Consider the following 10,821-nt stretch of genomic DNA (forward strand, 5'->3'; position numbering starts at 1 on the left):
TTTCATAGCCATACACACTTCCTCCCACCCCTGCCTCTCCTTAACTCCTGCCACCACTAATCTGACAAGTCTTTGTGAGATAGTTTGCAAATATTTTCTCTCAGTCTGTAGTTTGTCTTTTTATTTTCTTAATTGTCTTTGGCAGAGCTAAAGTATTTAATTTTGATGAAGTTCAGTTTATCACTTTTTCTTTTTATGGATTATGCTTTTAGTATCAAGTCTAGAACTTTTGCCTAGTCTTAGATCTGAAAATTTCTTTCAATAAAAGTTTTATGGTTTTACATATTACCTTGAAGTCCATGATCCATTTTGAGTTAATTTTTATATAAAGTTGAGATGTAGGTTGAGGGTTTTTTTTGTATGTTTTGTTTTTGGCCTGTATGCGTTCATTTGCTCCAGAAGCAGTTGTTGAAAAACCGTCTTTCTTCCATTGAATTGTTTTTGTGTATCTCAAAAATTACTTGAGCATATTTGTCTCAGTCTATTTCTGGGTTCTCTGTTTCATTGATCTACATGTCTGTCCCTCTGTAATATTACAGTCTTGATTATTTTAGCTATGTAAGTTTTGAGTCCAGGAAGAGTCATTCCTTCTACTTGGTTAATCATTTTCAAAATTGTTTTAGATATTCCAGTTCCTTTGCTTTTCCACATAAACTTTAGAATATTTTGTTTATATGTATCAAAATATCCTGTTAGGAATTGCACTGAACTGTGTATCAGTTCATAGAGATTGACCTTTTTACTGTGTTGAATCTTCCAATCCATTTATTTAGATCTTTGATTCTTTCATCAGCATTGTGCAGTTTTCCACATGTAAATCCTAAACATGTTTTGCAAGATATACCTAAGTATCCTTTTTTTTGAGTGATTGTAAATTATATTGTATATTTAACTTTCATGTCCATATGCTAGTATTTAGAAATACAGTTGGTTTTTTTATATTACATTCTGTGACCCTGCTAAACTCACTTATTCTGGGGAATTTTTTGGTAAATTACATGTGATTTTCTTTTTTTTAAAAATATTTTATTTACTTGAGAGAGAGAAAGAGCAAGAGCACAGAGGGAGAGGGAGAAGCAGACTGAGCAGGGAGCCCGATGCAGGACTCGATCCCAGGACCCTGAGATCACGACCTGAGCTGAAGGCAGACACTCAACTGACCGAGCCACCCAGGCACCCCTACATGTGATTTTCTATGTAGACAGTCATATTTTCAAAGAGGGACTTTTTAAATCTGGTATTTGTGACTTTTATCTCCCCCCCCCCCTTTTTTTTTTTTGCTGTATTGCAGTGGCTAGAACTTCTGGCACTATGTTGAAAAGTGTGGTGAGAGTGGACATTTATGCCTTATTCCCCATTTTAAGGGAAAACCATTCAGTCTTTCACCATTAATTATAATGTTAGTGGTAGGTTTTTTGCATGATGCTCTGTCAGGTTAAAGTTCTAACAAAGATTTTTTTGGCCTGTATGCGTTCATTTGCTCCAGAATGAGATTTTTTACCATGAATGGCTGTTGACTTTTGGGAAGGTAGCTATTTGGCTCACCACTCTACCACCAACACTGCACAGCTAGCTGTTCACTTTTGAATTCGAATGCTTTTTCTGCATTGATCAGAATGATTATGGGATTTTTCTTCTTTAACCTGTTACAACAGTGATTTTATATGATTAATGTGATATTTCTACTAGAACCAACCTTGCATCCTTGGCATAAGCCTCCCCTGGTCATAGTGTATAATTCTTTTTATATTTTGCTCAATTCTACTTTCAGATACTTTGTTAAGGATTTTTGGGTCTATATTCATGAGGGATATTGGTCTGTAGTATTCTTTTTTTGTATGTCTTTTTCTGGTTTTGGTATCTGTGTAATACTAACTTCACAATATGAATTGGGAAGTGCTCTGTCTTCTTCTGTTTTGGGGAAGAGATTATATAGAATTGGTGTTAGTTTTTCTTTAAACTAGGGAAACCATCTGGGCCTGGATATTTCTTTTTTGGCCAGATTTTAAATTACAAAATTATTCTAATAGCTTATTAGGACTGTTCAGATTATCTATTTCATATTGAGTGACTTGTGGCAGTTTGTGGTTTTGAGCATTTTATTCTGTTTAGTTTGTCTAACCTGTCAGTGTTGGTAGTATTTTCTTACTGTTTTTGTTTTGATATTTACAGGGTCTGTAGTGATACTCCATTTCGTTCCTATGGCGGTAATTTGTGCCTTCTTTTAGTCTTGAGGTTTGTCAGTGTTACTGAATTTTTTTTTTCCCCACAGAATCAGCCCTTTGTTGACTTAATATATTTTCTTCAATTTTTTATTAGAAATTCCATTCATTTCTGTTCTTTGTTATTTTCTTCCGTCTGCTTCCTTTGGGTTTATTTTGCTATCTTTGTAGGTTGTTCAGATGTTAATTAGATTGTTGATTTGACTTTCTGTTTTCTGTTGTGTATGTTTATGCTATGAATTTCCCTCTTAGCAGGGTTTTAGCTGTCTCTCACAAGTTCTAATGTTATATTTTCATTCAGTTTAATATGTATTTTGATTTTAGTTGAGACTTCATCACATGGATTGTTTAGAAGTGTGTTGGTCAGTTTCCAGGTGTTTGGAGATTTTCCTGTTAACCTTATTACTGGTTTCTAATTTTATTCCATTGTGATTTGAGATTATGTACCATGTGATGTACATTCTTTGTTTTATTGCCCAGCATTTGGCCTATCTGAAGTTTATGTTTCGCTTGAAAAGAAGGTGTATTCTGTTGTTAGAAGGAGTGTTGCTTGTTGAATTCTTCTGTATTGCTGATTTTGTCTTCTTCTGTCAATTTTTGCTTCACATATTTTGCAGCTCTTTATGGTGCATATGCATTTAGGATTGCTGTATCTTCGTGGTGGGTTGGCCTTTTTATCATATATACATGTCATTCTCTAGCTCTGGTAATTTTCTTTGCTCTGATATTAATGTAGCCAATTCTTCTGTCTTTTGATTAATTTTTGCATGATGTCTTGTTCCATTCTTTTATTTCCAACCTGTCTGTATCATATTTAAATTGATTTGAGTCCTACTGTTTTTTTAAAGTGAGTTTCTTGGGGACAGCATATAGTTGGGTTATGTTTTTTCACTTCTTCTGTCAGTCTCTGTCTTTTAATTGATGTATTCAGATCCTTTACATTGAATATAATTATTGATATTTTAGGACTTTAATTCTACCATTTTATTTATTTTTTGTTCTTTTGTTTTTCCTGCCTTCCTCTGAGTACTTTTAAATATTTTTTAGTTTCATTTTTATTTATTTATAATTTTTTTAGTGTTTCTTCTTTGTATAGCATTTTTAGTGGTTGCTCTGTATACTAGCTATATTATACATAGCTTATCAGAGTTTACTGGTGTCATTTTTCTTGTCAGTTTGAAGTGTAGAAGCCTTACCTCCTCCCTTTATGTCCCTTTACCCTCTCTCATTTATAATTTTCACAAGTATTTCCTCTATATACATTGTTATATTTTCATTCAACTGTCACATGTAATTTAGAAAGCTCAAGAGAAAAAGCAAATTCTACTTTGTTTTCGTTTTTAATGTTCTGAGGTTCTGTTATTACTTTAGAGAACTTTAGGCATTCTTTTTTTTTTTTTAATAATAATTATTTTTTAAAAAATTTTTAAGTAGGCTCCATGCCCAGAGTGGAGCCCAGTGCGGGGCTTGAACTCAAGACCTGAGCTGAGATTGAGTCATATGCTTAACCGATTCAGGTGCCCCCTGGCATTCTTTTAGATCTGCCTGTGACAGATTCTCTGTCAGCATGGATTTCTTTGGGTTTATTCTGATTGGGGTTTGTTGAATCTGTAGGTTTATGTGTCTTGCCAAATTTGGGAAATATTCAGCCATTATTTCGTTGCGTACTTTTTCAGATCTACCTCCTTCTTCCTGGAACCTGATGATACAAGATAAATATTTTGTTACAGTATCACACATCCCTGGGACTTTCTTCATTTTATCTCTCTCTTCTTTCTTTTGTTCAGATTAGGTGATTTATATTGTCCTGTTTTCAGGTGCACTGGTGCTTTTCTCAAAAAAAAGGTCCCTTCTATTCTGTTCTTTAGTGTTATCCACTTACCTTGTATTTCAGTTGTAGTTTTTGATTCTAAAACATTTGATGGTTCTTTATATTGTCTTTTCTTTGCTGTATTCTATTTTTCATTTGGTTCAACCAAATTCATGATTTCTAGTAAAGCATTTTTTTACTATGATTACTTTAAAATCTTTGTCAGATAATTTTAACATTTTTCTCATCTCAACATTAGCATGTGTAGATTGTCTTTTATTTTTTTATTTATTTGAGAGAGAATGAGAGAGAGGACGAGAGGGAAGAGGGTCAGAGGGAGAAGCAGACTCCCTGCTGAGCAGGGAGCCCGATGCGGGACTCGATCCCAGGACTCCAGAATCATGACCTGAGCCGAAGGCAGTCGCTTAACCAACTGAGCCACCCAGGCACCCTGTTGATTGTCTTTTAAAAAAAAATAGAATCCGAAATTTTCCTTGTGCTTGGTGTTTTTTTTACCAGCAACAAGTGATTTTCAGTTGAAACTTGGATGTTTTCATGTTCTGCTGTGAGACTGGATCTTATTTAAATCCTCTTAGGGACACCTGGGTGGCTCAGTCAGTTAAGCATCTGCCTTCGGCTCAGGTCACAGCCCCGGGATCCTGGGATTGAGTCCTGCATCGGGCTCTCTGCTCCGTGGGGAGCCTGCTTCTCCCTCTCCCACTTCCCCTGCTTGTGTTCCCTCTCTTGCTGTGTCTCTCTCTGTCAAATAAATAAATAAAATCTTAAATAAAATCAAATAAATCCTCCATCTTATTTGGCTCTCTCTGTCAATCACTCAGAGGAAGGGAAGGCACTGCCTCATTATTGCTAGGTGGAGGTGGAAATCCAGGCACCCTAATCAGCCTCCTTAGACATCCCAGGGCATCTCTTCACCATGGCTGGGAGTGAGGTAGATGTCTCTTGGTTTTCACTGATACCACAGGTGGCAGAGGAGGTGGCTTCATGATAGCCCAGCATGGGTGGAAGTCTAGGCTCCTCACGCAGCTTTTACTGGCCTTGGGTGGGGATGGCACCACGGTTTTTTTCTGTGGTGTCTAGTGCAGTGGAGCAATTATAATCTAAAACTTTTCTGTCTTCCTAAGCTTTTTGTCTGTCTTCATCCTTTAGCTAGAGAAACCAGGTTTCTGTTCGAGCTTTTTTTGTGTGTGCCTCTTAGTGTTTCCAGCTTCTTCAGCAGCAACTCTAGGACATGAGGCAGAAAAGAAAACCCAGGGGACTCACCACCATGTTATGTTGTTCCTTGGCTCCCAAGGTCCCTAGCTGATCTGTCTTCTTGCCTTCATCTTCTAGAGTATTCTTATGTTTATTTACATATATATAATGTCCAAGGTTTTTAGTAGTACTAAGTGGGAAGAACAGGGTAAAATACATCTACTCTGTGTCCCCAGGAAGAGAAGTCAGTTTCAGTATTGACTTTTTTAAGAGTATGCCAGACAGAATAACAGTGTGTAAAATTTCAAAGATAGATTATAGAATCTGCATCCATTTTCATACAGAGGCTTTGCTAATAGTAACTGAACCATATACACCCATTAAACAAGCCACCTGGAACATACCAAGTGCTTCTGGGAAAACAAGGGCAATAGACTCTGTCATCTATGATCTTCCAGTCTAATTGGGAAAAAAAGACCAACATGTACAAAATCATCAGAGGGAAATGCTAAATTGCACTGTAGTCCATAAGGGAAGAGGGGAAAATAAATGTCATCAGTAAATATCAGATTATAAACTAAATCTGAGTCCTTCATCTTCATAGGAGTAGTTTATTATATAGAATTTATCTCTCTTTATTCAAATTTTTTAAAGTCTTAAATTCCAGTTAGTTACTATACATGTAATCTTAGTTTCAGGGGTACAAAATAGTGATTCAGCACTTCCATACATCACCCGGTACTCATCACAAGTATACTCCTTAATCCTTATCCCCTATTTAACCCATGCCCCCATCCACCTCCCCTCTGGTAACTGTCAGTTTGTTCTTTATAGTTAAGGATCCATTTCTTGGTTTGCCTCTCTCTCTTTGCTCCTTTGTTTTGTTTCTTAAATTCCACATATGAGTGAAATCACTTGGTGTCTGTCTCTGACTGACATTTCAGTTAGCATAATACCCTCTAGCTCCATCCATGTCATTGCTAATGGCAGGATTTGTGTGTGTGTGTGTGTGTGTGTATAATATTCCATTGTATATGTATACCACTTTTTTCTTCTTTTTTTCTTCTCAGATGTGGGTTAGGATTAGGTTAGAGTTAGGGCCAGGGTTGAGGGTATATGCCTGGTATCCTGCAATTTGGAGAACTCTCCAGAGGGCTTGATGACATTAGGATTGGGGTTAGGGGTTTAGGATGTTAATGGGTTTATATTAATGAGAGAAGATTTGTTACTTGAATGACAGTTTATACACACTGTAGTTCAGTGAGGTAAGCACAAGGCTCATGCTATATGCTGCTAACGTATGTTTACATATACTTATATCTTAAAGAAGGTGTTACTTAAAACATATTATAAGCTGTATAGTTTCATTCAAGTAAGAATAGGTCTATTCCCACATGCTTCTACATACTACATTTACAAAGATTCATATCAATATTTTATTTGAAGTCTATCATGTGCCCATCCGTTCTGGCTTAGATCTAGGATATAAGTGTTAGTAAAATATGTGCCTTGCCTTGTAGGAGCTCTCAGCTTTAGTTGGAACTAAGGGTACGAAACATATAAAAGAAAACAGACCCTTAAAATTCTAACAGTGTAGTGTGATACATATTAATGGTAATTATGCTCATACAGAACACAAATTCTACAAAGGTAGAGTCCTGATTAGGGTCAAAGGCCACAGAGAAATGGTGAAATGTTATGTTTAGAGGATAACTAAACAATAGGGGGGAAATAAACTGGTGGCAAAGAACATCCCATGCAAAGCAACCCATGTAAGGGAGCTTGACAGGGAGTGTGGGGCATGAGGTTATATTGAGGTTCCAGTGTAATAGTCGGGTTTGTAACTATATACATATGCCAGCAGCACAGCTGATCATGTAAAAATGTTTAGATCTGAATAATTCACACTGTTTTTTGCTGTGATCCAAGTCAGTTAATTTTTTTAAGATAACAAATGTCCAGAGGTTTTTTTTAGAATGTACTTATGAATGTGCTAGGGTTTTTGGTGGGTGGTGTATTCTATAGATGGTAAATAGATAATCAGTTCTTTACTGAGGTACTGATTTTATGTACTTGTGTGTATGCACATTGATTTGAAAAAAATTGCAGCATTCCCTTGTATATATTTGTCACAGAGCATTACGAAGGGGATCTTAAAAGTTTTGTCCAACTAGTATAGAAAGAGTTTACTTTGTCTGGTCTTTACTGTCTTTAACAAAAGAGATTATTATTTTCTTGGGGAGCCAGTTTTATTTTCATCAGAAGGTAGATTTTCCACATTTACCTCAATGCTGATTAGCCAAGGGAGATGTGCTTTATATGACTGTATGAACATGATGCCTTCTACCTAACTTATTTGAAAAGCCCAAGATTAAATCAAAATATCTTGTGTTTATATTGAGCCAAACATAGGCTATATTTAGAACACTATGCTTGGAACATTTTTAGAAAAATACTCTGATTATATGGTCCAGGGATTAATCTATTTTTATTTCTTATTGCAGATGGAGTCTGGTGGTACAGTTTTGAGTACCAACTGGTCTGATGTAGGTAAAAGGAAAGTTGAAATCAATCCTCCTGATGATATGGAATGGAAAAAGTACTAAATAAATTAATTTGCTATCACTGTATTGCATATATTCACCTATGCCCATTGTGTATTAATATCGCATTCTTGAATTTTGAACTCTGAGTATCTTTTTGAAAGGTTATACCTCTTTACGTCTTTGTGCTTTAGAAATTATTTTCCTTCCAAGCGTTCTAAGAGTCTAATGAAGAACTAAGATCATTTTTTAACACTTTTGTCCTTAAGGATTTCAGACATGCTGAAATGGAATAAAGTATCATTTGCTACTAGATAGATTAGTTCTACCTAGTTATGGAAGTGGAAAAATCATCAGTGGGATATCTTGGGTTATTGCCTTATTTTTGATGGAGTATTCTGTTAATAATTTATTAGATTTGGCAGTTTTGGGTGAGCATAGATTTTTTTTCACCTTCCGTGTTACATTGTTTGCTTTTAAAAACAGCTTTTGGATGGAGTTGTAAATACAATTTTTCTATGAAGAAGTTTGGTTTATTTACCTTTTTCTTAAGTTTTGTAATGAGAACCTTGAGAAATTATAACAGGGAATTCTTATTTGGTTATTTTTATGGGAAATATTTGTAGTTACACTGAGATTTTGGTCCTTACCTTCCAAATTCCTGTATAAAACATAGACACCTGAGTTTAACATGCTGCAAATTTATCCATACTGAAGGCTAATCTGTGAAATTGGGCCAAAGAGTGATTTAAGAAAGCCCAACACTGCTTCTTGCTGGGGTTTTTTTGTTCTTGATTTTTTGGGAGGGGCACATCAGGAGGCTTGAAATTACTGGTGGTTTGTTTTGTTTTGAGGTTTTGTTTTGTTTTTGTTTTTCTGTAATTTTTTTCTTTCTTAGAATATTTCTCTTCTCACATCCCAACGATTACTTTGGTTTCAGTGGTTTAGGCTAGCTGCTGAGAGGGTAATTTAATAGGTATATATTTAGTATGTACTCTATTTCTAGAGTAAATAGATACCATGGGAATACAAAAAGTAAAGACATGATCATTAACTTCAAAGAGCTTATAATCTAGCAGAGAGAAACTTAACATTCATGAAAGAATTATGGAATGGCTGATTGCTGAACTCATTATAAATACAGTCTTGAGACAGAAAAATAGTGTTTTATGATTAAATTTTTTGCAGTCTCAGCTGTTACAAAGTATAGGCCATTGATAACCTGTAGGTCTGACTTTGCTTTTTGACCATAATTGTTGAATTGTTGAGGTTGATGTCTTAGGTTTCAGTGCGGCAAGGCATTCCTGTACCCTCATAGCTGAGGATAGGGTGAATCAGAGGTGAATCAGCCATTGGTTCAGCCTCCTAAAGAGTGAGAATTCAGTCCCTTCAATCTAGTCATTTGACTTGAAATGTAGCAGGGTTCCTGAGGAAAATGGTGGTGGGGTGATATCTGACTTTACCCAAACCTCTTACAGCCTGTTAATGCACCTGGGAGTTTTCATTTGTCCTTTTGCCCACTTAAGACTACAGGCTACTTTTTTGATTCTTCAGCACTGAAGGAAAAGGCAAAATTAATTTCTTGCTTGTGTGAATTTCTGAAATTTTCTCCTTAAGGAAATTAGATAGTAGTTTTAGTATTCTGTATGTCACAGTTTCTCAGTACCATTAATCCTAAAGGGGGGTAGGGAGGCCAATGCTACAGATACGTTAAGTTGGGCATACAGCACTTCCCCAGAGACAGGAATCCTAGCTTCAGCAAATCTCTGCCACTAATTAGCTTTATAATCTTCAGCAGGTTTAGCCTTTCTATGTCTTTCTATGTCTGTATTTACAAATAAAGTTCCTTTATTTGTAAATAATCTTTAGGGCCTTAGAGTTAAAATTAAAAGTCCATGGTTATAAATAAGAAACATTTTTGTTGCTTAAGAGCAGCTTTTTTCTTTCTTAGGAATGACACTATTGTAATAGAAGTTGATTTAACAAAAATTCTAGTACTAGTTTTGCTTGTACTTTACAAGGATACGTTATATCTAAAGTATGCTTATCTGTTGGCTAGATTTGCTTAATGTTTGGGATTCAGGATTTTGCTGAGCTGAATGAAGTTCCTAATATACATGACTATAAATGGACCTGGTCTAAGTACAACAGATTTATGGGTAAAGAGGGGACTTATGAGAAGTAGGTTAGACTGCTGCCCTAAAATACCACTCCGAAGTACTGCTTCTCTTTCACCCTTCTAGATACTGAAAATTTTTAGCCTGCAGAAAGTTAAAAAAACAAAAAGCCAACAAACCCATCATTTCAGTTAAGAGCCTCTTTATCCTTACGCTCTATATTCTCAGCTATTAATTGCTCTCTCTTTCTAGGCTTCCATTTTCAGTTCTTAAATTTTGGTTTTCTTAATGTTCTGGTTAACCTTTTGTTTCTTCAAAAGGTACATTTTTTTTCTTCTAGTATTTCTTATTTTCCTTTTTAAGGTTTAGTCTTGGAATACGTTTTTTTCTTAGTGCTTTCATCTAGTCTCCTGATTTTTGTAATCATCTGCACCTTGATGACTTCCCACAATTCTCACACTATCATCAAAGAATTTTGAACAGGATAATCTACTTCTTTGAGCTCTTCTATCAAGTAATCTCTTTAGATGGCTGTACAGGGTCAGTTTTGATAATTTTCTGTCATGTGTCCTAACCCATTCAGAGTTGGTTGCCAGCTATAACAAAGTTCAGTCTTCAGCATTGGCATTTACAGGCCACTTTAAAAAATAATTGGTTTTCTCTGTCTTTATATGAAGTGGAGAGAAAGGAGCGTTTGCATTGATAACTACATTTTTAAAATTATTTAATCTCTTAGATTTGTGATAGTCACTAACTTCAGAACATTGAATGATTATTGTCTCCCTGAGGCTATTTAGAACCAGGGAGAAAATTGAATTCTTACATTTATAAATTTATAAATTTTATGAATTTCAAATATTTAAAGTGGGGGTGTGTCAATACATTAATATAAATAGGTAGAGATTTTAATTTAGTTC

At 35.4% G+C, this 10,821-nt stretch overlaps 1 protein-coding gene across 1 annotated transcript in view; it reads left to right on the forward strand.

Moving 5' to 3' along the window:
• The window catches only part of LOC114212042 (SGT1 assembly cochaperone of MIS12 kinetochore complex), a 38,319-nt gene extending 30,445 nt beyond the window's left edge, over positions 1 to 7,874 (forward strand). Inside the window, exon 13 of the mRNA XM_028106752.2 lies at positions 7,749 to 7,874. Coding sequence (XP_027962553.1) covers positions 7,749 to 7,850 — 102 coding nt within the window. The 3' untranslated portion in view covers positions 7,851 to 7,874. The remainder of the gene's footprint in view (positions 1 to 7,748) is intronic.
• The last annotated feature ends 2,947 nt before the right edge of the window (positions 7,875 to 10,821 follow it).

Source organism: Eumetopias jubatus, unplaced genomic scaffold (assembly GCF_037043125.1).
Source record: "Eumetopias jubatus isolate StellerSeaLion01/CBP00866 unplaced genomic scaffold, mEumJub1_p1.0 scaffold_3, whole genome shotgun sequence".
Classification (NCBI taxonomy): domain Eukaryota; kingdom Metazoa; phylum Chordata; class Mammalia; order Carnivora; family Otariidae; genus Eumetopias; species Eumetopias jubatus.